General features: G+C 54.4%; 1 protein-coding gene across 1 annotated transcript in view; it reads right to left on the reverse strand.

The window, feature by feature from the left end:
• TPCN2 (two pore segment channel 2) overlaps positions 1 to 17,789 on the reverse strand; it is a 22,734-nt gene extending 4,945 nt beyond the window's left edge. Inside the window, exons 1-18 of the mRNA XM_006893385.1 lie at positions 17,510 to 17,789; positions 13,609 to 13,673; positions 13,051 to 13,127; positions 12,108 to 12,285; positions 8,741 to 8,857; positions 8,031 to 8,137; positions 7,507 to 7,579; positions 7,212 to 7,311; positions 6,783 to 6,848; positions 6,325 to 6,389; positions 5,856 to 5,956; positions 4,699 to 4,780; positions 4,531 to 4,617; positions 4,199 to 4,318; positions 4,011 to 4,070; positions 2,870 to 2,998; positions 1,509 to 1,562; positions 781 to 876 (exon numbers count right to left, since the gene is read on the reverse strand). Of these exons, the coding sequence (XP_006893447.1) occupies positions 781 to 876; positions 1,509 to 1,562; positions 2,870 to 2,998; positions 4,011 to 4,070; positions 4,199 to 4,318; positions 4,531 to 4,617; positions 4,699 to 4,780; positions 5,856 to 5,956; positions 6,325 to 6,389; positions 6,783 to 6,848; positions 7,212 to 7,311; positions 7,507 to 7,579; positions 8,031 to 8,137; positions 8,741 to 8,857; positions 12,108 to 12,285; positions 13,051 to 13,127; positions 13,609 to 13,673; positions 17,510 to 17,789 (1,857 nt within the window). The remainder of the gene's footprint in view (positions 1 to 780; positions 877 to 1,508; positions 1,563 to 2,869; positions 2,999 to 4,010; positions 4,071 to 4,198; positions 4,319 to 4,530; positions 4,618 to 4,698; positions 4,781 to 5,855; positions 5,957 to 6,324; positions 6,390 to 6,782; positions 6,849 to 7,211; positions 7,312 to 7,506; positions 7,580 to 8,030; positions 8,138 to 8,740; positions 8,858 to 12,107; positions 12,286 to 13,050; positions 13,128 to 13,608; positions 13,674 to 17,509) is intronic.
• Between the last annotated feature and the right edge of the window lie 8,415 nt (positions 17,790 to 26,204).

Below are 26,204 nucleotides of genomic sequence, written 5' to 3' on the forward strand. Positions count from 1 at the left end.
ACACCCATCACCACCACCGCACACGCCTGCATTACACCAAGTGCACACCCATCACCACCACCGCACACGCCTGCATTACACCAAGTGCACACCCACCCACACACCTGCATCCCGCCCATGAACATAACCACCTGCACCCCTGCAGGCCCCTCCTGGGTTCAATTCCAAGTTCCTCGGGTGGGGCCTGGACCCAGAACCTCAGACTTCTCTCCCCACCTGCCAGGTCTAGACCTAGTCACAGCAGGGTCCCCACAGACCAGCATGTGACAGCACGACTCCCCAACGACCAGGCTCAGAGACTCTGAGGTGGCCAGCTCTGCTGCCTGCATCAGCACCTGGCCTTCCGTCCATGGGCCACGGGGATTGTTAGATTTCTGTTTATAAGTATTTATAAGGTTTGTTACATGAAGACAGTTATAAGTACATGGAAATATATCAAAGTGTGTATAAGTACATGGAAATATATCAAAGTGTGTAAAGCGGTATTAGTGTCTTGGATGTGTCTTATAAAAATGCACAAGGATATAAACACATAACTTGGAGGAATACAGTTGTGTATGTACAAGGATAGATATCTGCCTATGAATAACAATGTGGGTGAGGTCTGTGGCTGTATGTCTGTCTGTCTACATACACAGCAACGTGGGGCAAGTCTACGGCTGCATGTCTGACTTCGTAAGGATGTGAGGGTGAGGTCCACGGCTGAATGCCTGGCTGTGTACGTACGTGACGGCCCGGGTGAGGTCTACGCTGAATGCCTGACCGTCTACGGACACTCACCTTCATTCGGGGGATGATACGCAGAAAGCGGAAGACGATGAGCATGTTCACCAGCCGCGTCATGTCCCACAGCGTCCGCACGCCGTTGGTGTGTGGCTGAGGCTTCCTAGGGACACAAGGACGAGGTCCCACGTGAGACAGCAACACAGCAGGGTTCACCTCACGAGCCTGCTGCCTGCAGCCCTGCAGAGGCCTCACCCACAACCCGCCCTTGACCAGGACGGTCAAGCACAGGGACTCCTGGGGGCCCCGGTCTCTATGTGCTCTTTTCTGTGTTAAACCTACTTCAATTAACCCCAAAGTGTCACCCTAGTCCCAAAGCACTGACACACGGCCACATGGGCAGCCTTGAGATGTCCTTCAGACTGGGATGTGCCAGCGTAACTTAGATGCCCCAGAGCCCCGGTGCCCGCTGGACAAAGGGCCTGGTCCTCCTGGACCTCTGGGCAACTAAGTGTCCAGCCTGGGGACACCATGGGGAACGGGGAGCAGGCACGTGGCCACGTGGGTCCGCCTCTGGGACTTGCCTTCCGGAGCATGCAGATACGTAACAGGGTACCCTGAGTGCCCTGGCAAGGTGCCCAAGCTTCGGGGAGCAGGGCTCCTAGACCAGCCCATCCTGAACCCCTCAAGAGTGCTGCTGAGGACTGGGGGGCACCAGCCTGTCAGGGAAGTGCCTGAGACCCTTTTCTGGGGTGCTAGCAGGCACCAGGAATTCCTGCGGTCACGCACCAGCCTGGGTATGGAACACGGTACACGACCATTGTTGAGATTTCCAACACCTGTAATTAGAAAAAGACAAGCATGCAAAACAACTGTGAGATATTATCTCACCCCAGTGAAAACAGCCAAATTTAACAGAACAGCAACCAACAAATGTTGGCGAGGTTGTGGAGAAACTGGAACCCTTATTCACTGCTGAATACTGGGAGTGTAAAATGGTGCCAACCACTGTGGAAGGCGGTGTGGCACTTTCTCAAAAAGTTGCAAATAGAGATAGCATCTGACCCAACAATTCCACCATTAGGAATATACCCTCAAGAAACCGTAACTGCCACCCAAGCAGATATATGCACACCCATGTTTATCGTGACTTTGTTCAGAAGAGCAAAGAGTTGGAAACAACCCAGGTGCCCATCAACAAACGAATGGATAGAGAAGCTGTGGTATATTCACACAATGGAATACTATGCTACATTGAAAAACAAGGAACTCATAGAATATTGTTCAAAATGGGTGACACTGGAGGACATTATGCTGAGTGAAGTATCTCAGTCAGAAAAGGACAAATACTGCATGATGCCACTGTTATAAAAGACTGACATCGGGGTTGGGGGGAGACTGAGAAAGATGGGTTCAATAATGTATACTGCATGAAACAGATGAGGGAGAAAACTGTTTAAAAGGGATATGTGATTAGGTATTATTGTCATGACAGGAGTCCAGAGTGAAGGCTGCATAGTGGAGTGGACATGGAGGGGAGGGACTGTATCAATGAAATAATTTTTCTTTTACTTTTCAAAGAGAAGATTGTACTGGGCGGGGAGGGGTGGGCAGGGAGAAAAGTGCAACAATGAATGAATGGAAATCCAGTCTCTGTAAATTTTCACTAAAATGAATAATAATAATAATAATAACCCCCCCCCCAAAAAAAAAGAAAAAGAAGCATGGCTGTGGCCAGGCTGACCCAGCCGCTTGTGCCCAGCAAGCTCCGTCTCCATGCTCTCGCTCAACCCACTGATGAAAGCGGGTGCCCCCCAGAATCTGGGTGGGCAAAGGGACAAACTCAGGAGAGGAGTCTCGATTGCCCGCCAGGCAAGGAGGGGTCTGTATCACTGGAACATCATGATGGTGTCCAGCCGTGGTCCACCTTAGTGTCGTGAACAGAGTTCAGTGTTCCTTGGACACCCGAGTTCACCCTGCCCGAGTGCTGGCCAGCATGGGGTCCCTCAGGAGTAGGAGGCATGGTCACAGGTGGTGGCCTGGGCCCCAGTGTTGTATGCACAGACCCAGCCCCCTCCCCCCCAGAGGCAGAAGCCAGCCGCCCAGCATCCTCCGGTCTAGGGAGGTCCCCAGCCTCCAGCCTCACCAGCAGGACTAAGGTGAGGATGCCATCAAACAGGTTGCTGCGGTGAGACAGGTAGCCCCACAGGCCCACGGCGAAGATCTTGAGCCACATCTCCAGCTGGTAGTACAGGATGAAGGCGGAGTTGAGAACCTGCGTGGGCAGATGGATCAACTCAACGCTCCTGAGTCCTGGGCCCATCGGGTCCTGACCCAACTCACAGACAGAGCCACATGATGGGACCACCAGGCTCAGATGCCACACAGACAAGAGCTCTAGTCCTGGGACCACTCGGCCCTGACCCTACTCACAGACAGAGCCCTAGTCCTGGGGCCACCAGGCCCTGACCCCACTCACAAAGTCCCATGACGGGACACCAGGCCCTGACCCCACACAGACAGAGCTCCAGTCCTGGGACCACCAGGCTCAGATCCCACACATACAAGAGCTCTAGTCCTGGGGACACCAGGCCCTGACCCCACACAGACAGAGCCCCATGATGGGACACCAGGCCCTGACCCAATCCACAGACAGAGCCCCAGTCCCGGGTCCACTAGGCCCAGATCCCACCTACAGACAGAGCCTTGGTCCTGGGACCACCAAGTTCAGACCCCACATATAGACAAAGCCCCAGTCCTGGGACCACCAGGCCCTGACCCCACGCAGACAGAGCCTTGGTCCTGGGACCACCAAGCTCAGACCCCACCCACAGAGCCTCAGTCCCGGGAACACCAGGCCCAGAACCCACACACAGAGCCCTGATCCTGAGAATGGGGGGCCACTAGGCCCAGACCCCACTCATGGGAGAGCCTCATTCCTGGGATTCCCATGTCTGAAAGCACATAGGAGCAGACAAAAGCTGCAGCCCCCCAACTCAGCAGCTTGGCCTAAAGGGAACCCTTGAACCCCACCCTGCGGAGTCAGCAGCTGCTAACACGCTGTGCTCATCTGCCTACCCACCACGTAAGGGCACCCAGGTGCTCCCCACAAAGTGCACTCAAGGCCTGCCTTCAGCCCTGCTGCTCCTGTACCACTCAGTCTCCCCAGGGACCACTGGTCCTTCAGGGACAGCCTGTCCTCCTGGGCTGGTGCCCTCCAACACCCTGGAGTGCCCCATACCTGCCCCCTGCAGAACGGGCCACCTCAGGTGGGGTGCAGAACTCACCCCCAGCATGAATTCATCATGGTCTTCAGGTACCACGTCTGAGTCCAGCATCAGGAACACCTGTGGGCCAGACAAGGAGGCAGCTTGCCAAGCAACACCCCCCAGCTCTCCCTCTGTGCACCCCCATGCTGCAATGGGGAGCAGGGGAGCTGGCCCCCACGTCACACCCCGGGCAGCCCTGTGCTCACGCAGATGGACAGGAGATTCCCCAGCGCTATGAAGTTGCCCAGGTAGTCGAAGTAGTAGTGGCCGAAGAAGAACTGGGCACTCCGCAGAAACGGCAGCTGGTACTCGGGCCACGGCGGATGCTGTCGAGGGGGGGTGCACGTGTCGGGGGTTTGCACGGCCCTCCACGCACGTGCCACCCCTCCAGGCCTACGGCCAATACAGGCCCCCAAACCCCTCGTCACGGGTGGCATGTGTCCCATCTGCACCTCACGGGGCTGCTTCCCGCCTGTCAGAGACCCCGCCCACAGAAGCAGCCACCCACCCGGGACATGCACCCCCACGGCACAGCTACCTCCTTGACGACCCTCCTGTCCACCTCATTGATGAGTTTCTGGAACTCCTCGGCCGACAGCAGCCTGTCACCATGGGAGCGCACCTTCTGCAGGAGAGAGGAGCAGGGTCAGCGGCTGCCCGGCGGCCCCCAGGAGGCAGACCACAGAGGAGGCGGGGCCCGCTGTACCTGCTCGATGACCTGCTTGCAGTGGGAGGCCATCTCGACTTTCTGGAGGACCTGCAGGAAGGTCTCGGGCTTCACCCCCACTCTGCGGGAGAACAGAGGGCATCTGTGAGCAGGGCGGCCCCCGGGCGGAATCCTGACACCCACACTCTGCTCGGGCAGCCCCTGCCCCCACACGAGGAGACTCTCCAACCTGAGACCCGTGAGGATGGTCCTCCCCACCAGCAGCCCGCCCACCCTCTCTGTCCACAAGCATGAACGGCAAGGCTGGGGGAGGACCGCTGGGGGAGGACTACTAGAGGAGGACCACTGGGGGACCATCAGAGGATTACTGGAGGACCACAGGAGGAGGATCCCTGGAGGACGACTACTAGAGGAGGATTACTGAGGGAGGACTAATAGAGGAGGACCACTGGAGGAAAATCACTGGGGGAGAGTAATGGAGAAGGATCACTGGAGGACTACTGGAGGACCACTGGGGGCACCATTGGAGGGGGACCACTGGAGGGGAGGACCAGTGGAGGAGGACTACTGGAGGCCTGTGTGACTGGATCAGCCCATGAAGTGTGGAGCACAGACCCAGGGCACTAGGACCCCCAAGACCCTAAGCCCAGGCCCTGGGATGGAGACAAGGACCAAGCGTGAGCTGACAGGAGTCCACACAGATTCTTGGGCCCCAGGATTCCTAACGGGGTGTTTCAAGTTCAGTGCCAAGGACTGTGGCCAAGGCTGGTGATGCTGGTGGCATAACCGGTGCTGAGGGGTGGTCAGCGTCATGGTTAGCATCGCCGAGGGGCATGCGTGGGCACTGGCTGGCACACATCCTGCTGTCTCACTAGTGAGGAGGCAACCCAGTGCCGGGCAGTGGGGACTCGGAAAACAGGGAGAGATGCTGAGTGGACCCCTCACAGCCCAGAGCTGAACAGCATAGGGCTCACCATACAGTGGGTGCTGGTGTGGACCCCACAGCCCAGAGATGGACAGGAGGGGCTCAGTACACAGGGGGTACTGGTGTGGACCCCCAAAGCCCAGAGACAGACAGCAGGGGTAAGCAAAGAGGGGGTGCTCGTGTGGACATCCCTTCTCAGTGAGAAGTTTACAGCATCCACTCTCAAGTGAAGAGGCCCCCGCCCTCAGGTCCCACACAACCCCCGACTCACATCTGAGTCTGGGTCTCTCTCCCTCCCTCCATGGAAGCAAGGACTTCGAAGGCAGCCCGGGTGCCCAGCCGTCTGCGGAAGAGGGATGTCTGGAGAGAGAGCTGTGGAGAGAGGACACTGAGGTGCATGGCCAACCGGGTGTGCAGACCCTGCTCATCCAGAAACCGGGCCAAGAGCTCACTGCACCGCCCCGAGGGCCACTGAGACTCAGGGACACGTGGGGGCCCTGTGCAGTTAGCGCACCCAGACATCACATCTAGGACCCCCGGGAAACAGACTCCCTGGTGGCCTTGGAGATGGCGGTCAGAGGACACAGGGACACTCATCCCCTTCCACAGAGGGCAGTGCTGGCCATTCCCCAGGGAGCCCAGGCCGAGGGAGGCCATCCCGTCAGCTCAGTCACAGATCACTGTGTCTGGTGCTCCTGCGTCCCTCTTGCCCAGACAGCTGGCCAGTGGCAGGGCCTCACCATCAGATAGCCCCGGAACTGGTTGTAGATGATGGCCGTCATCAGGTTCATCAGGAACAAGCTGCCTTCAAGAGGAGGGACCGGTCAGTGTCCTCCATGGCCAGCCAGCGCCCCCCATAGTCAGGCAATCAGGGTCTCCCATGGCCAGCCAGCGCCCCCCATAGACAGTCCGGCAATAAGCATCACTCACAGCCACGCAGCGTCCCCCAAAGACAGGCAACCAGTGTTCCCTAGGTCAGTCAGCGCCCCCCTCCAGCCACATCCCGTACAGCCGGTCAGCATGCTTCAGAGACAGACTATAAACTCCTCCATAGCCGGTCAGTGACCCCATGGCCAGTCAGCCTCCCCTATGGCCTGGTCAGCGCCCCCCACGGTCAGGTCAGCCTCCCCGACAGCCGGGTCAGTGTCCCCCACGGCCGGGTCAGCGTCTCCCTCTCAGGCAGACCCCACCGGCTCACCAATCACGGTGAAGAGGATGAAGAAGATGCAGTAGGCTCGGTTCTGGGAGTAGGCCGGCATCATCACTGGGGGCAGAGGGGGGCCCTCAGCACCTGCCCTCCCCGGAACCACGGGCCTTCTCACCGGGGGCCCACCCTCATGCCTCTCCTCGGTGCCCCTGAACAGGGCTCACTGTCCTCCAGGACCCCTGGCCACTGCTGGGCTGTCTCCCTCTGCAGGGCTCCCCAGACAGGCCAGCCTCCCTCCCAGCCCCCGAGTCGCTCCCTGCAGGAACCCCTCTCCTCTTCTGTGCCCTCACTCTCCCACCCTGTGCCCCTCTGTGCCCTCAGGACCTACCGGTCACCCCTTCACTGTCCCGCCTGCCTCCCCCGTGGTCCTGCCCTCCCTTAGGTCCTGCCCCTCTCAGCCCAGGACCCTGCCCAGCGCACCATCGGGGTTGTTGGCCGTGGTCAGCAGCACCAGCAGGGAGGTCAAGGCCTCGGGCAGGTTGCGGAAGTACATCAGTCTCTCCTTGATCAGCCCATTATCCTGCCGGGAGCAGGTGGGCGGGGTTTCTTTGGGGGGCATGTGGGCCGTGACCCTCTCTCAAGGACCACGCATGAACCACCCACTGTGGGGGCCAACTGCCACACCCACCACTCCCAACAGACTGTGCTCCCAAAGCACCCTGGTCATCGGGCTGGGCGTTGAGACCACCCCCGGCCGCCCACTCAGCCACCTCACCTTCTCGCCCGTGAACAGGAGCATCCCGAACATGGTGAAGAAGGCCATGTGCAGTGCCAGCAGCAGCGCCACGCTGGTGGGGACAGGCGGTCAGGGCGGCAGGCCGGCCACACGGCACAGTGCCACCGGCCAGCACAGGCGCCACCCCGCACGGTGTGCTCCCACCTGGCCACCTCTGGTAGTATACACCCCTCCACCTGGCCATCTCGGGCAGCATGCACCCCACAGCTGGCCATCTGGGGCAGCATAAACCCCACCTGGATGCCTTGGACAACACAGACCCCCCCACCTGGCCACCTCTGACAGTATGCACTCCACTACCTGGCCACCTCAGGAAGCATGCACACCTCCACCTGGCCATCTCGGGCAGCGTGCACCCCACAGCTGGCCATCATGGACAACTCAGACTCCCTACCTGGCCACCTTGGGCGGCATGGACCCCCCGACCTGGCCGGCGTGGACCCCCCCACCTGACCACCTCGGGCGGCGTGGACCCCCCACCTGGCCACCTTGGGCGGCCCCACCTGGCCATCTCGGGCATCGTAGATCGAATGCACTTGAGCGTCTTCTTCATCATGGAGGAGTTCTGCAGCAGGAAGAAGGGGCGGAGAAGCCGGCGGATGCGCACTCTCTGCAAGAGGACGGGGCGCACTGCAGACGGACGGCCTGTGAGTCAGGGCCACAGCCACCACGCCCAGGAGCTCAAGAGCCCAGTGCTTGGCCCCACCCCAGAGAGCCCAGCGCTCACCCCACCCCAGAGCCCAGGCTGCCAGGTGGATGAGGCGCCGGGACCAGCCGGGTCTCCTGTCTACAAATATGGATTTTCTGCCCCAGTCACATGAGCCAAAGTCCCAAATCTGTCCACAGTCCAGACAGAGTACACACATCACAGCGCAGACACAGATACACACGGGCAGGCGATTCAAGTCCACCAGCTGCTCCACAGGAGAAGGACCGGCCAGCTTGGGCGGGAGCTAGCGGTCGGTTCTCCCGGGACTCAGTGTGGGGATCAAGCAGCCGCAAAGCAGGGACCAGGAACGCAGCCCTCGGGTTCGCTCCGAGGCAGTCCACTCACCATCAGACAGGAGCACGGTTCCCCGGGGAACAGGGGCCGAGATCAGGGCCGTGGGGACGGCTGGGCGACCACAGGCCCACAGAGCTCTCTGCCCCCGGTACCCAGGCAGTGCCACCCAGCATGCACACCACAGAGCACCCCAGCTGCCCAGAGACCTACCTCCCAGCAAACGAAGCTCAGGGACACAATCCAGTCGACCAGGGACACTACCAACACGACCATGTAGGACAGCAGCCAGGGGCTGCTCCGGTACTGGGAAGGCCCGACCAGGTAGCTCTGCAGACAGGGACAGGGTCAGTGGAGCACAGGGACCGGCCCGCCCGCGCCCAGTGCGTGTGCGTAGGGCTTATTTCTAACGGCTTTCCAGCTATTTTCTGACTCCGTCGTGAGGATGGGCGGGAGTGTGCAAACAGGGCATGTTAGCGCGTCCACAAGGGGGACGGGCAAGTCTCGCCTCAAACCGAGAGGACGCAGCAGCAGGAGAAAGAGCTTCCCCTCCTGCAAAGCAAGGGAGGGTGGCTCACGCTTCGAGCCCAGGGATTTCTGTCTGCTGAGCTTACGGAAGCAGCAACCGTGGCCACAGCAGAGGGCCAGAGACGGGGTGAGATGGAGCTGGCCTTGGACGGCCAAGCCCATGGACAGAAGCACCGCTAAGCTGAGAGCCTTTGCTCAAGTTTGCTGGACAAATGGGCAGGAGGGAGCCGATACTGGCAGGACTGAGAACAGAACTTCGTAACGGTGGCCTTCAGCAGTGAGGCTCAAAACAGAGGTGTCTGTGAGCACATCACAGAAGCTATCCTGACTATACTCTGATATTAAAAGAATTCTATGAATTAGGGCTGGGCAGGGAGAAAAAAATGCACCAATGAATGAATGGAAATCCAAAGCCTCTGTAAATGTTCATTAAATAATAAAAAAAGAATCCTATGAAACATAACTTTGATAAACCTTCTTTATAATAGAATCACGTGGATTATAACCTTTGACTTCCCAGTATGGTTCTATGTGTTCTGTGAGATATTGCACTGGATTTCGGACTCAGGAAGGTAGTCAGGTACAAGTGTCAGGAAGGCTTCCTATCAGACGGTTCTGAGAAAAAGTCCTTCATCTTGAACTTCTCCTCCAGGACTGGCTTCTTGTGCCTTAGTGCCCCTTCTCTGCCAGGTGCTGATGCAAGAGGAGAGTTTCGAGGAGAGAGCGATGTGTCCTCTAGCACTGGTGCAGTTTTAGTTTACTTGGTTCCACAATCAACACTCTTGGGTCGCCCTCTTTCTCTACAGTGAGGCGGCCGAGCGGCAGACGCAAAGATGCAGATCTTTGTGAAGACCCTGACTGCCAGGACCATCACTCTTGAGGTCGAGCCCAGTGATACCATCGAGAATGTCAAAGCCAAAATCCAAGACAAGGAGGGCATCCTTCCTGACCAGCAGCGTCTGATATTTGCTGGCAAACAGCTAGAGGATGGCCGTACACTCTCAGACTACAACATCCAGAAAGAGTCCACCCTGCATCTGGTGCTGCATCTCCGTGGTGGCATTACTGAGCCTTCCTTGCGTCAGCTCGCCCAGAAATACAATTGCGACAAGATGATCTGCCGCAAGTGTTATGCTCGCCTGCACCCCCGTGCTGTCAATTGCCTCAAGAAGAAGTGTGAGCACACCAACAACCTGCGCCCCAAGAAGAAGGTCAAATAAGAGCCCCCTCTTCACTGCCTCCCTTGCCTCTTGCAGGTGGCCTTCTTCTGAGCCCCATGACCCTGGGCCCTCAATAAAGTCTCTTTCATTGAAAAAAAAAAAACCAAAAAACAAAAAACACTCTTGGTACCAGCAGCCAGGAAATCAGGAGATGAATTGCACTGGGTAAGTCAGTTGTCAGGACCTCTCAAGAGTACTGAAGAGCAACAATGTCAGGCTGGAGACTAAGGAACGCCTGATCCGGGCTATAGTCTTCACAATTATGTGCTATGCATCAGAGAGCTGGACTAGGGAGGATAGAAGAAGTGATGCCTTTGAACTGTGGTGCTGGAGAAGAGTGCTGAATATACCACGGACTGCTAGAAGAACAAACAGGTTCATCCTGGAGAAGGTGAAGCCCGAGTGCTCCTTGGAGTCAAGGATTCTGAAGCTTCATCTGACATACTTTGGGCATGCTGCCAGGAGGGGACTGGTCCTTGGAGAGGGACGTCATGTTTGGGAGTGCGGAGGGGCGGCAAAGGAGAGGAAGACCCTCAATGAGATGGACTGACCTAGTGAATGGAGTTAGGTGTGTCAGAGACAGTGAGGTTGGTTCAAGATAGAGCAGGGTTTAGGGCTCTTGTACATAGGGCCGCGATGAGTTGCAAGTGACTTGACAGCACATAACAACAACAAGGTAGTCAGGTGAGGAACACTGAGGTGAGGAGAAAGAGGTGTGGGAGGACAGGAGAGATGTCTGGCCTCATGGGACCTGGTTTTATGTTCTGCTGGAGATAGTTTGCCTTTGTGAAGTGGGCCCAGGCCAGATCTGGCCGTCCCCGTGTGGTCCTTGCTGGTTTTACTGTGTGGGTCACTGAGGCGGATTCAGGTGGACTGAAGCAGGGCCTGGACAGAGTGCTGGTGGCGCTGTGGGGACTGTGGTCAAGACGGTGTTCAGCCAGAGGACAGTGCAGCCAGACTACTCCCTGGAGGCAAGGGGAGTAAACCTTCATCCCACGTACTCTGGACATGTTGCTAGGTGGGGCTGTTCCTTGGAGGGGGATTTCATGCTTGGAAAGGTGAAGGGTCGGCAACGAGAGGAAGACCCTCTTTCAGGTGGACTGACGTGGTGACTGCAGCAGAGGGCTTGAGGGTGGTGGAGATCGTGAGAATGGCACAGGACAGGGCAGGGGTCAGAGCTGTTTCTCCCAGGATCTCCATGGGTTGTACTCAACTTGATCGCGCCCCTCAGGGCCCAGGGTTGTGGCCTCCTCTCCCTCATACCTGCCTCTCCGGTTCCCACCTGCAGGGGATGCTGTGCACACCTGAGCCCCTCTCCTGACTGGTGGAGCTCCAGGGACCAGCCAGTTCCAGAATGCCACAGAGAAGCACTCATTGTCTTCAGTTCCCAGGTCAAACCCTCAACCTCGTGACCACAAGATGGGCCAGAAGAAGGAAGACATGAGCTTCTCCATGACCACAGCCCCAGACCCACAGAGGCCAAAGCCACCTTCTCAGAGGCCTGTAGAGCTGGGCAGTCCAGGCTCGGGACAGTCCCAGACGCTTTACTGGGCAAACAGGTTACTTCTGGAAGATTTAGGGCATGGGGACACAGAGACAGACACCAGCCAGAGGTCGTTCCTGTCCACCAGCTTTGACTCCAATGTGCTCAAGTCCTGCAGAGCTGCCCCATCCCATGGGTGAGACTCTCTGAAGGGGAGCAGGACTCAGACCTCCCCAAGAAAGCCCACGCTCTGCGCAGCAGGAGACAGCACGGTGGGCTCCAGGAGTGAATGAGTGGCCGAGGGGGGCATCCGTGGAGGACACTGCCCCTGCCACTCACCTGCCCTCACCTTCATGGAGATGTCGGCCACAAACACTAGCAGACACAGCAGCTCCACGCTCTCGGTCAGCCCACAGGGCGGCTCCCAGCCTGCGGTGCGGTACCGGACGTCCGAGGACTTGGTGAATGAGGATGGGGTCTCCACGAAGGCCAGGCACAGGATCAGGAAGATGGTGAAGGAAAGGACCCTGCAAAAGGCACGCACGGGGCTGGAGGAAGGGCAGGCCAGCACACGGGGCCAGAGCCCTGGGGAGGCGGCGAGGGCAGGCATGGAGGATGCCCGGCCAGGCAAGGGCAGGCTGTCCTGTGCATGGCCACCAGTGCCTGGCTTGAGGGCAGGGAAGGACAGACGTGGGTGAGCCCTGATCTGTCTAAGGAAGAAAATCAAACTCGCTGGCATCAAATCAATTTCTGCCTCACACGACCCTGTAGCACAGAGTTAACTGTCTGTCCCACAAGGTCCCCAAGGTGTCTGCTGGGGAGGCCGCCTCTCTGGGAAGAAATCCTCTCATCCACTACTGTCCCGAGGAAGGGTCAGTACGAGAAGCTAGGGCTTCCCTCTCCACATGGGGGTAGGGGGCATCTGGTACCTGAGACCAGGTATGGCCTCCCTCCCAGGTGAAACCCCCCCCAGGACAGGTGAGGCCTCCCTCCCAGGTGAACCCCCCCCCAGCACAGATGAGGCCTCCCTCCCAGGCGAGACCCCCTCCAGCACAGGTGAGGCCTCCCTCCCAGGTGAAACCCCCCCCAGGACAGATGAGGCCTCCCTCCCAGGCGAGACCCCCCCAGCACAGGTGTGGCCTCCCTCCCAGGTGAAACCCCCCAAGCACAGGTGCGGCCTCCCTCCCAGGTGGAATCCCCCAGCACAGATGAGGCCTCCCTCCCAGGGGAAACCCCCCAGCACAGGTGCGGCCTCCCTCCCAGGTGGGCCCCCGGCCCGCAGGCGTCCTCACCCCTGGCACGAGTTGGAGTAATACCAGCGGTAGAACCACATGGCGCTGGTATCCATGCGGTGGTTGATGGACCGGTACTAGAAGTGAAGGGAACGTGGTACTGTGAGCACCTGCCCTGGACAGGTACCCACACGGCAGACACAAACACACGCTGTCACCTGAGGCGAGCTCATGGCAGGTGGCCAAGGCCCCAGGGCACCCCAGGCCACAGCAGCCCCTCGCGCCTAAAAGACCCAGAGACCTGAGGGCAGCACTGTCCATTACCCCGGATCCTAAGGCAGGTCCATGTAGTCACAGTACAGCCGGGGCTGGACGCCCCACGGTCACATGGAGCAGTGGCCGGGCAGCTAGACAAGTCGACCCCTCTCCCCCACCTGACTCCACACGCAGGGACACTGCCCACAGCACCTGCCACGGTGAGCCCGAGAAGGGGCTCCTTTTGCACCTCTGCCCCCTTCCCTGGGACCTAGCGTGAGAACCAGCAACTACCAAGCAAAGCAGGTGTGGGGCTCAGGGGAAGAGCCCCAGGATCCCATGTCCGGAGACCTCCCTGCCCACCTTGATGGCGTCTTCGATGAAGACCACGGCCTGGTCGATGCACAGAGTCTGACCAGCCTTGGGGCCTGCAAGTGAGAGGACACACGTTTACTGAGGGGCCCTGTGGGCCACTGCCTCAGCCGGTGGCGACAAGTCAATCACAGGGCCTTCTGCCCTGGGGTGGGGACCAGGCTGCATATAGGGGGACCTGGACTGGGAACAGGTCCATTGAGAAGTGGCACCCTGCCGTTCACAGCCCACAGACTAGGAGCGGGGTTAGACCCGGCTCTGCCTCACCGGGGTGACACCCAGGCCAGGTACCCAACTGCTCTCTGACCATCTCCACATCTGTAAAATAGGGGTGTCCATGGCCACCTCCACTCAACTCCCCACCAGGGAGCCAGACAACAAGGGAACCCAGGACCGTCTCAGACAGGGCTGATGACCCACGCCCCGTGAGTGAGGCAGTGCCTCTCTCTAACTCCTGGCCGCTGCTGGTTGTCCGAGAGGCCTTGGCCAGCGTGCTGCGGTCAGCTCCTTGGCCATGAGACGGGCTGACACTGCCGTATCAGCTATCCTGCATCACGAGGTCAGACGTCAACCTGACGGAGGACCGCTGCCCACGGCCACTCACGCCTGCCTTAGTCTTTCTGAGGTGCGGAGAGCCAAGAAGGACCAATCACACCGCTTCCCACTCCAAGCATCACTGCAGACAGAACTGCTCTGTGGGGCTTCCAAGGCTGGACAACTGTGTGCGGGTCCTGCCTCATCTTCACCCTGCAGAGCGGCTGGTGGATTTGAACCATCAACCATCGGGGGCAGCCAAGCGTTTAACCACTGTACCAGCAGAATTCCTCCGAGAGCCCAGGAGGACATGGTTTCACTGTGTCACTGTTGGGCGCCGAGGGTCAGGTGGCTGCCCAGCACCCCCCTGGACGCTGGCCCTACAAGGATCCAGGGTGCTGTGTCCATCACGGACCTGAGCCTCTCCCACAGCGCCCCAGCCAGGCAGATGGAGAGCTCCACCGGAGAGGGGGCCACAGCCGCAGTCAGAGGCTGAAGTCCACACTGCCAAGGGCCAGCAAAGGGGGTGTCTTGCCAACACATGACCCTCTGTCCACAGCTCGGTGCCCAGGAATGCAGCGGAGAGTCCGCAACCAGGTCCACTTCAGGGATGACTGGTGCACACAGCCTCTGAGGCTTCCGTCAGCAGGCTCCCCAGAAACTACGGGGTTCATGGCTCTTGAAATTAGACACTGAAGGGCCAGTGATAGTGGTAGCACCCTGAGAGATCTCTGGGCCACTGTCCACCCTGCTCACCACCCCTGGGGCCAGTTGTTCCTGCCCAGATTGGAGGTGGAGCCTGGAGGCCAGTAGGGGACAGAGAGGCCAGAGCCTGGCCCTCATCTTGGGTCTGCTGCCACCTTCTGAAGGGCGGATGGCCACTGGGCCCAGTGTGAAATTTCCCCAGAGTCCCTGCTTGCTGCCATGGTTACATCTGAGGAGCAGAGAAAGTGCAGGAGTCGGGAACACGCAAAGCGCAAGCTGCCTGACCTCCAAAGGGAGGCATAGGGTCCCCAAGATCCTGCCTCCCCGGGAAGAGGCTGACAGGCCAGGAAAAGCTAGTGAAATAGACAGGAAAGAGCACTGGGGGCAGTTAAGCGCTCAGCTACTAACTCAAAGGTTGGAGGTTCAAAACCACCCACGACTCCACAGGAGACAGACCCAGGAACCTGCTTGCAGACAGATGATGGGCTGGGGACCCTACGGGTCAGCTCTACTCTGTCACACGGGGCCACCAGGACCTGACTCAAAGGCATCTGACAGAACATGACGAGATTAAGGCCAGGAGGGGGTCAGGAAGGGGGGGGGCTCATGCCCAGGTCTGGGACACACGGCGTCAGGTACCCCAGAACTGGCCACCTCATGAGGTCTCTTCACCTGGTTCTTCGATTGTTTGGACCATCCCGGTTTGGGCCACCTGAGTTCCCCCAGTAGATAAAGTGCATGGCAACAGGTAAGTATCCATACGCTGCCCGAGGAACGAAGCAATCTGTTCTAGAAGTTGTACGGCTAGAACGCTCCTTTGAAACCAGGCCTGGAGACTCTGTCTCTGACACTCTGGCATGTCATTACCCGGGGCCAGTCCCTGCAGAAGGACATCATGCTCAGGTGTCCCCGAGGAAGATGGTCCCTGAGCTCACCAGACAGTGGCTACAACAGCGGACTCAACACGACCTGAGTCTGCGGGTCGCTGGGGGACGGGGCCACCTGGACAGCACCTAAGCACAGCGTTACCATCTCCCGAATTCCCTCCACCTCAGGCCAGCCTCTCGTCCCCTGGCTTCTTCATAACCAGTAAAAGGCAAAGATTCTCAGCCAGGCACAAGAGGAGGAAACGGCTGAGCAGCTGACCCATCAGTCTGGCGGAACTGGACAAACTGACCACACAGCCTGCGGTCCCGTCTGCAGGAGAGTCAAACAACGGGGATGCTGATTCTGTGCACAGTCATCCATTCAGAGCTCAGCCAGCCGCCCAGGCAAGGACGAAAAGAGTCCTTCTCAGCCCCCACTGCCCCGTATCTGCCCAGCCAAGTAGGCCAGGGTGCCCAAGATCGAACACTGGATGTCCTGTCCCTGTTCACAAATGTCCACGCTGGGAGCTAGACACCAGACAAAGAGCACTCACTCGGACCGACAATGTGGGTCCCAAGTGTCCAACTACTCTATCCACCCCCCCAACAACACCCAGTGTCCACAGCCCAAGACACAGGGTCAGCACGACCAAATCATTTACACTGTGTTAGTGTCCCCTGGGCCAGCTGGGAACCCTCATATCATCCTTCAGTACTTATTTTTAGAAAGAAGGAAACCCACTGCCCTTCTCATGGCGTCTCCTCTGTCTCACAGTCAGCGCTGTGTTACAAAGGAGCACTGCTCCCCAGGGTTTCGTGACTGACATCTTTACAGCAGCACGTTGCCAGGCCTCTCTTCCGCAGGGCTACTCAGGTGGGTTTGAAATGCCAGCCTTTTGGCCAGGAGTCTGCATTCACAAGGGCCACGGGCAGCACGATTACTGCCCACCTTTTCCAAGATTCAGAAAGGTGAAGCCACCTGCCAAAGGCACACAGCCAGGGTGGGGGTGGAGCACCAGTTCTGGAGACCAACCAGATCCAACCAGATCCTGGCCATCCCTGATCCCCGTCACCACAAGGCCTTGGTGCACGCTGCCCTGTACGTCCAGTCCAGGAAATGACCAGACACTGGGTCCAGAAAAGCTGCAGAGCTCAGCAGAAGAGTGCCGGCCCCAGGCTCCAGTTTTGGGAACTCCAGGGGCTGACACACCCCATTTACCATGGGGCATGGTGGTGGGGAGATAGCCTGGTCCAGTCAGCTTCTCCCAGACAGAGGAGGAAAGTGAGGTCCAGAGAGGGGAAGTGGCCGGGGCATGACACTCAGCTGGTCAGGCGGAGGCTGCACCAGAATCGAGGGCAGTGACCCCGGGCACGTCTAGGGGCCTAACTGGACCTCAGTGTCCTCATCCCGGCCCCAGGGGCCCACTGGTCTCCAACCTTCCAGGAACTGGACTATCTCTGATCTCGATCTCGGTGTAAACAGGAAGGACAAGCGGGAGCCGAGGGAGGGGAGGCTGGAGGCGGGCTGGTCGCTGCAGAGGCGGGAGGAAGTGGTCTGGACCCTGCCTCGGGGTCCCCTGGGGCTTTCCATCACTGCCCACCGGTTCGAATCCCGCCTCGGCCACTTGCCGGCTGCGCGACCCCGGCGAGGCTACTTCCTATCTCAAGGTCTCGCTTTCAAACTCTAGGCAGCCGTCCAGCCTCCGGGGTCACCGGACACCCTCGGGGAAGCAGGTGGCCCCTGCGCCCCGGGCGCTGGAGGGGCTGGACCTGCCCCGGCTCTCTACCAAACTCGGGGGGGGCGGGACCCGGCACCCCGAGGGGCCCCTCGCGCCGGGGCAGCCTGTCCGGCCCGGCCGCTCGGACTCCGGCCGGACGATGGGCCGCCCCCGCGCGACCCCTGCCCGGCACCCCCGTCTGTCCTCCCCGCGTCTCACCTCTGCTCTGAGCGTTGCGGCAGGCGGCCACTGCGGACTCGGCCACCGCCACCGCCGGGCAGGAAGGGGTCCGGCCGTCACCGCGGGTCCGGCCCAAGAGGGGCTCAGCCTCGGCCGGGGTCTCCGCCATCCGACCGCCGCCTCGCGCACAGCGGAGCCCGCCGGACTCCACTGCGCGTGCGCGGCCCCCCTCCCACCCGCGAGTTCGAGGGGGCGGAGCGCGGAGCTCTGTGACGCAGGGAGTGCCCCTTCGCGCTTTACCAATGAGAGCGGAGCTCTCGCTCCCGGGGCGGAGTTTGTAGTGTCCCCGCCCCTCAGGGGGTGGAGTTCCGCGCCTTTGCCTCCAGGCTGGGCAGTACCTGGGCGCTGCGGGGCGTGCCTGCCTGCCTGCCCGCCGGGGTTGCTTCACAAGGAACTTGCTAGGGATGCAACTTTTTCTCAGGCCTGCTGAGTCACAAACCCGGGGTGTATGTTCTAACCCGCCCCCAGGGAACAGATGCAGCTCGGTAGAGTTGACAACTTTTGGACTATTGAATCGGTGTTGGAGCAAACATACCCCGAAGCCCCTGGCGATCTGTTCCCGAAAGGTCACATCCTTGAAAACCCTGTGGAGTGCATTTCTACACCGCACATACACAGTGGTAACCAACAACCGCACTGGGGACTGGAGATGACGGTTAAAGTCTTTCCCATAAGGAGCCTTGAGATCATCTAATAACAAAATGAAGACTAGTAAGTATAGTCTTTGTACACGTTATCAGGAAGGGGCAATCTGTGAGAAGGACAGCATGCTGGGGTAAGAGGAGGAGTTTTTAGGCAAGCGAGATTGACACAGTGGTTGCAAAAAAGGGCTCAAACATAGCAACAATTGTAATGGTCCTGGGGATTTCCAGCCAAATCCTGTGTAACTGCATCAAATGACTGGTGGGGCTATGCAAATGAGGTGCCGGGACTCACCAAGGGGGTTGTAAAGCTTGCTAATAATGCAAATAAGATGCCTGCCACCTCAGCTGTTTCAGTGCAGTGTGCATCATTTATCCCCTCTCTTCTTAGTCCCCCCCTCAGTTCCCAATGTCAGTCCTGTCTTACAACAGTAGCATTATGCAGTATTTGTCCTTTTATGACTGAGATATTTCACTTAATTAGGTATTATTTGCATGACCAGAGTCCAGAATAAGAGCTGCATGGTAAAGTGGACTGGGGCTGTGTGTGTGTGTGTGTGTGTGTGTGTGTGTGTGTGTGTACAATGAAAGAATTTACTTATTTTTTCAAAGAGAAAAGTGAATGGGGGCCAGGGAAGAAAATGTGCAAGAATGAATGAATGGGAAATTTTTTTTTATAAGGTGCCTGCTACCCTACTGGAGGCTAGTTGTTGTTATGTGCCATTGAGTCATCTGAGATTTATAGTGACTCTATGAATATAATAACTCTGACCCTGCCCTGTCCTGAGCCAGTCTCATTGACTCTAACACAGCTAATCTCATTGCTTCAGTTACCATGCCAATCCCTCTTATCTGGGGTCTTCCTTTCCTGTGCTGTCCCTCCAACCTTCCAACCATGATGTCCTTTTAAAAAGACTAGTGCCTCCTCTATGAGGTGGATTGATTCAGTGACTGGGATAATTGGGATGGGAGTGTCAGAGACAGTGCAATTGGCACAGGACAGAGCGGAGTTTAGGGCTGTTGTACATAGGGTCGCTATGAGTCGCAGGCGACTCGACGGCACATAACAACAACAACAACAACAGTGCCTCCTAGCCATATGTCCATAGTATGTGAGACAGAGCTTCAAAATCCTTGCCTCCAAGGAGAAACTTGGTTTCACCTCTAAGACAGACCTATTTGTTCTCCTGGCGATCTCTGGTATGTTCAAGACTCCTCTCCAGCACCACACCTCAAAGGCATCAATTCTTTTCCTGACACCCTTAGTCATTGTTCAGCTTTCTGATGCATAGCAAGAAATTGCAAAGATCAGGGCCTGGATCAGGCACACCTTAGTCTCTAGGCTGACATTGTTGCTCTTTAGCACTTTGGAGAGGTCCCTGACAGCAGACTTCCCCAATGCAGTCCATCTTTTGATTTCCCAACTGCTGGTGCCAAGAGTGTTGACTGTGTTGCGGAGCAAGCTGAAATTGTTAGCCACCTCGATCTCTTCTCCATCCATCATGGTGCTGACAATTGGCTCAGCGGTGAGAATCTTTGCCTTCTTGATGTTAGGCTTCAACCCACATTGAAGACTACAGTCCTTTTCCTTCTGCAGCAAGTGCTTTAGGTCTTCCTCCTCCTACTGGGGCGTGGGACCATGTAACTAAAGTGTGTAGGAACTGGTCACCTTTGCCATTCTGCTAGACTTGAGATGAGCCACTCCAGAGGTGGAGAAGGGGGACCTCATTATCATGAAGAAGAGCTAGGAGGGACTTTTCCCTAATAAACCCCCTCACTGTGGATTCAGTGAGACTGTTGCGTAGACTCATCATATCCTGTAGAGAAGGGAGCACGCTGGGAGGAGTGGTTGGTGTTAGAATTGGAACAGAAGATTGAAGACGATTGTCTGACTTCCACCCCATTGAAGTCAGTCTTGAGTTGCTGATCTTGAGTCCCCCTCCGCCTAGTGAAGTTAGAGGTGGTCAGGGGCTGCCATGTGTTTGTTTTCATATTTGGCATCCAGAACAGGACTCCTTGCAAATGCCCCAGGATCATGGAAGCATTGGTCTTGTAAGAAAAGAGGATTGTGGGAAGTGAAACTTGTGATTCTTAGCTGGTTGGTTTCTAGCTGTAACAGAAATATTAAAAAAAAAAAAAGAAAGAAAGAGCTTGTGCGGGAGCAGCAGACAGGGATTTGAAGAACTAGAAAGTTACTTCTTGGGTGGCTTCAGACCAGATGGGCAAGATCCTGGGCCAGGGTCTTCCGGCTCCTCCCAGGCTGAAGCTGCAGAATATACCCATATGACCAAGAAGATAATAAAATATAGAGAAAAGAAGATAAAACCAGAAAGTTCGGTCTCCAGGCAAAACACACCACCATCAAATCAAATTTCACTCACGGTGTTGCTCTTCTTGGGAATTGACTGTTCAGCTTTCTTCATGGGAAAAACTTCACTTAAAGATCATCTTCTCATTCGTATGGATGCTTGGCAAAACGATCTTGCCTATCTCGATTTAAACATCACTAAAGGAGAAACTTGGACATCAATTTCCCTCATGAACATAGGCAAAAATAATCCTAAAAAATATCCTTACCGAGAGACTCTAACATTTTACTACATGTAATAATGCATCGTGACCAAGTGAGATTGCATAGCAGGCATGCAAGGATGATTCAGTATTAGAAAAACAATCAGTGTAATCCATCCATCACACAAGTAAAACAAGAGAAAAGAGTCATGTGACCCTAGCAATCAACACAGAAAAGGTGCTTGACCAAACTCAACGCTCTTGGCTGATAAAATACGACTCGGCAAAATAGGAACAAGGTAGGACAACAGTCCAGAATAAGAGGTACGTTGCAAAGAGGATGAGGGGGAGGGAGGTAATTGTGCAACAATGAAAGAATATTTTTTTTTAAAAATGTGAACTGGAAGAGGGGGATGGGTAGAGAGGAGGCAAAATGTGCAACAATGGATGAATGACAATCTAACGTTTCTGTTAACTTTCATTAAAATAATAAATTTTATTTAAAATACACAAGATATAACAATAAAAGCTAAATAGGAACGGGAAAGAAATTTCTCAATGTAATTAAAAGCTTGTGTATAAAATTAAAGACCAACGTGAGTCTCAACGGAGAGACTAAAATCATTCCCTGTAGATGGGAACCAGAGCAAGGTTTCCTTTTCTACCACTCCATTCACTGTTGCTGATGTTAGGGGCCGTCAAGTCCAGGTCAGTGCAGGGGACACTATGTACAACAAACCTAAACCTTGTTCTATCTCGCACCTTCCTTGTAATCTCTGACGTACCTGCACCCAATGTTGCAATCACTCTGTTGATCCGTGTTGTTAAGTGTTTTCCTCTCCTGCTCTGACCTTCACCTGTCCAGGTATGGTGTCCTTTTCCAGAGACTGACCCCTCACGAAAACATGCCCAAAGTACGTGAGATAAGTCTCACCATCCCTGTCTCTAAGGAACACCTGGCTGTGTTACTCTCAACAACAACAACAACAAAAACCAAACCAGATTTGTTTCTTTTTCTAGGGAGTCTATTCAAGACTCTTGGCCAACACCACAATTCAGTCAGCAATTCTTTTCATATTCATTGTCCAACTTTTACATGCCTATAGGACAATCTTAAATATAGTTTGGGTCGGGCACGTCTTAGTCTTTACGTTGACATACTTGTTCTTTATCCCTTTTTAAAAAATCCTTGGCAGGAGAATTGTTTTTAATTCAGTGCACTATGCGCCTTGATTTCATAACTGCTACCTCCGCTGGTGTTGATTATGAATCCAAGAGAAAATATATCTTTGACAACTTCAGTCTTTGATTAACATATCATGATGTTGCCTATCGGTCCACTTTGTTTTCTTTTTGTTGAAATGTAGGCTATGGTCTTTAATCTTCTTAAGTAAGTATGTCAACGTCTCTTCACTGTCAGTAAGCAAAGCTGTATCGTCTGGGTATTGCTGATTGCTAGTTGGCCTTCCTCCAGTCCTGATGACACATTTCCCCTCCTATAGGCCAGCTTCTCAGAATGTTGTTGTGGGTGTCATCAACTTGACTGACGGCCACATGATGAACAATAGATCTGAACCTGCCCTCTCCCGCACTTTCCGTCTCATTGTTCAAGTGCTCCAGTCCATTGTTACAGTCTCTGTCAATCCAGTTTGTCGAGGGGCTTCCTCTCTTCCTCTGACCCCCCACCTTCCCCACCATAATGTCTTTTTCTAAGGACTGGCCCCTCCTGACAATATGTGAGCCTAGGTTTCACCACCCTGGCCCATAAGGGCACTCTGGCTGCACTTCCTCCGAGATAGATTTTTGTTTCTTTGGGCACTCCATGGGATATTCAGTTCTCCTCCCCAACACCATGGTTCAACGGTGTCAGTTCTTCTGTCATCCTTATTTCATGTCCAACTTTCAGATGCGTAAGAAGCAATTGGAAAAGTCATGACTTGGATCCGGCGTATTTTAGTCTTTAAACTGACGTTCTCACTCTTTAGCACTTCGGAGAGGTCCCTGACAGCAGATTTCCCCAGGGCGACATGTCTTTTGATTTCTTTTCTTTTCTTTTTTTTTTAGCCTACAGCACCCGGTATTCCCAGGCGGTCTCCCATCCAAGTACTAACCAGGCCTGACCCTGCTTAACTTCCAAGATCAGACAAGATCGGGCGCGTTCAGGGTGGTATGGCCGTAGACATGTCTTTTGATTTCTTGACAGCTGTTACCATGGATAGTGACTGTGAACCTAAATACAATTAAATCATTGGCAACTGTATTTTTTCCCATCTATTGTTCCAGTGAGAATTTCTGTTTTCTTCATACTGAAACATAGTCTCAGATTATTAGTTGAGCATAAATAATGGAAATCCTAGCCAGAGGCGTAAAGCAAGAAACAACATTCCAGCCCCCAAGGAAGTAAAACTAGTTTTCTTTGCAGATAATGTGAGGAAAACATCAGAGAGGCACTAATTCCTCAGAAGGGCCAACCATATACAGTCAAAAGAGCAACATTTGCCAAGGGTAAAGCCCACAAGGCAGGAAGGGGTGCAGAGGAGGTTTAAGGAAAGCGAGAATCACCAGGAGGAAGTCGGGAAAATGTGATTACATGACATGGTGGGTGTTCTAACTACTGTTACAAAACCAAATGTGTATCAGTGGTTGAATGAAGTCAATACGCTTTATGACTTTGGCTCAGATCACAATGAAAAAGACAGAAACGGAAATGAAAACCCCGTGGAGAAATCAAGAAGGGGATGGCCTTATGTGAATATGTAATTACTGACATAAAACAAATGGTGTATGCATGGCTGAAGGGAAAATTAATTTGGTCAAAGCTTTCACTAAAAACATACTTTTTTTTTTTTTTAAATAAAGAGAGAAGGGCTTTGGGCTTTGTGCTTGTCTGTGTGTGGTGTGGATTCTGAATGTTTTCCTAGCTGGTGTAAAACAGACCCACCTGTTTGATGGATATGAACATTTGTTCTTATAGATGAGAGCGGGCATGCATGTATGTCACCCACCCTCCAGCCAGCACGTAATGGGGATGCTGAAAGAAGAACTAGGAGTTGCTCTAAAAGAAATGCAGGTTTGGGGTTTAAACGCAACAGTCTTGAACATAAGGAACTCTAGTGAATGTGTCATGTTGTGCTGCTAGCAGAAAGGTCAATGGTTCAAATCCACTAGGCGCTGTAAGGAAGCAAGCTGGAAAGTCTATTCTAATAAAGGTTTACAGCGTGGAACAGGACAAGCAGTACAAGCAAAGGGGATTAGGGAAGCAGGAGGGAGGGCAAAGTGTGAAGGAATAAATGAAAACCTTCCCTAACCTGTGAGCGTCCACTAGATGGCAGTAGGAAGCCTTGTGATGTGGCCTCAGGTGCTGATACTCTAAGTGGAAGATCTGAACACCTAATATCTTCAAAGGGAGGAAGTCTACATGTGAAAAGACACGCAGACCTGCAAGACTCAGGAGAGAAGATTTACAAGGTACAACCCACAAGGAGAAAAAGAATTGCTCTGGGTTTTAAATTTTGAGGGAGGGGTCTGCCTTTTAGGTGCACGGAGACAGGAGAAGCCAGTGGCCATCAGTGCCCTCCAGGACTGAAGCTAAAGGAACCTCCTGTGAGATTCCTGTGCATGGCCAGCCCAGAGCCTCTCTGTGGAAAATAGATGATCCTTTTAGATGCCAGCCAGTTGGTTCTGACTCTCGCCTTTCAGTGTCCTACTGCTCCCCTGTATAAGCTCCTGCACTCTCTGAAATGGGGAGACAGATTTGGGAAGCTCATATCCCCTGTCTAGGATAGGCAGCTAGACAAATGACAGATAGATAGATGATAGATAGATAGATAGATAGATAGATAGATAGATAGATAGATAGATAGATAGATGTGTGTGTGTGTGTGTGTGTGTGTGTGTGTGTGTGTGTATGGGCATGTATAATAGAAATATATGTGTGTGTATGTGTATAGGTGTATATAATATAAATAAATATGTTTGTGTGTGTATAATATAAATGTGTGTGTATGTGTGTATAGTTGTTGACTGCCATCAAGTCGTGCATGACTCATAGTGACCCTATGAACAAAAGGCCTGAAGTCTTTCTAGAACTATCGTCATTTCTCAAAGTTCACAGAGTTTCCAGAAGCATGTTGTTTAGGAAGAGAATACTATATATCTAGAAATATATATATATATATATATATAAATATATTGTTATTTTTGTTGTTGTTTTTGATAGCCATCAAGTCAAGCACGACTCATAGTGACTCTGAACAAAAGACCTAATTCCTTTCCATAACTGTCGTCATTTCTCCAAGTTCATAGAGTTTCCAGAGGCAGGTGGTTTAGGAAGTGGATGCCACTCCTGCTCCCAAACCTGTTTTACAACTGGGAGCTCCACCAAACACTGTCCACAATGAGAAACCATTCTGGTATTTGATACCCCAATGGTACAAGGTTCAGCATCACAGCAAACCTAGATTATTTCATACTGCACATTGATAAAGAGTAATGTACAAAGTGGAAGAGTGTTCCTCCAGATATAACAGCACTAGTTTCATTTAGCAGTGGTTAAGTGTCATCAGGTTGAATACGGCTGAGAGTAAGTTTTGCACAAAATACCTGAACTTTTTTCTATAACTAACATCATTTCTGTGCAGAATTCTGTTCTATAACATCATAGAAAGTTTAGCGAGTTTGTAGAGTTTACAGAGGCATCTAGTTTAGGAAGTGGATGCCACTCCTGCTTCCCAGCATAAATCAATCTGGAAACTCATCCAAACATTGTACATAATGGGTAACCATTATGGAACTTGGCAATACACACACACACACACACACACACACAGAGAGACTACTAAGAGAACAAATAAACAAATGGGTTCGTCCTGGAGAGGGTGAGACCAGCCTGCTCCTTGGAGGCAAGGATTCTGAAGCTTCATCTGACACACTTTGGACATATTGCAAAGAGTGACCAGTCCTTGGAGAAGGACGTCATGCTTGGGAGGGTTGAGAAACAATGCAGGAGAGGAAGACCTTGATGAGATGCATTGATTCAGTGACTGGGGTAGGGGTTGGGTGTGTTGGAGACAATAAGATTGGCACAGGATAGAGCAGGGTTCAGAACTGTTGTACATTAGGTTGCTATGACTCACAAGCGACTTGACGGCACATAACAACAGTATGTATTATATATATATAATATTTGTATATATACATAATGTTGTTGTTGTTGTTGTTATGTGCCGTCAAGTCGCTTGCAACTCATAGCGACCCTATGTACAAGAGCTCTATATGCTCTTCTATCCTGTGCCAACCTAGCCATCTCAAACGCACTTATTCCCATCTCTCTAGTCACAGAATCGATCCATCTCATCAAAGGTCTTCCTCTC

Source organism: Elephantulus edwardii, unplaced genomic scaffold, assembly GCF_000299155.1.
Source record: "Elephantulus edwardii isolate Elephantulus edwardi_28Jun2011 unplaced genomic scaffold, EleEdw1.0 scaffold00126, whole genome shotgun sequence".
NCBI classification, from domain to species: Eukaryota; Metazoa; Chordata; class Mammalia; order Macroscelidea; family Macroscelididae; genus Elephantulus; species Elephantulus edwardii.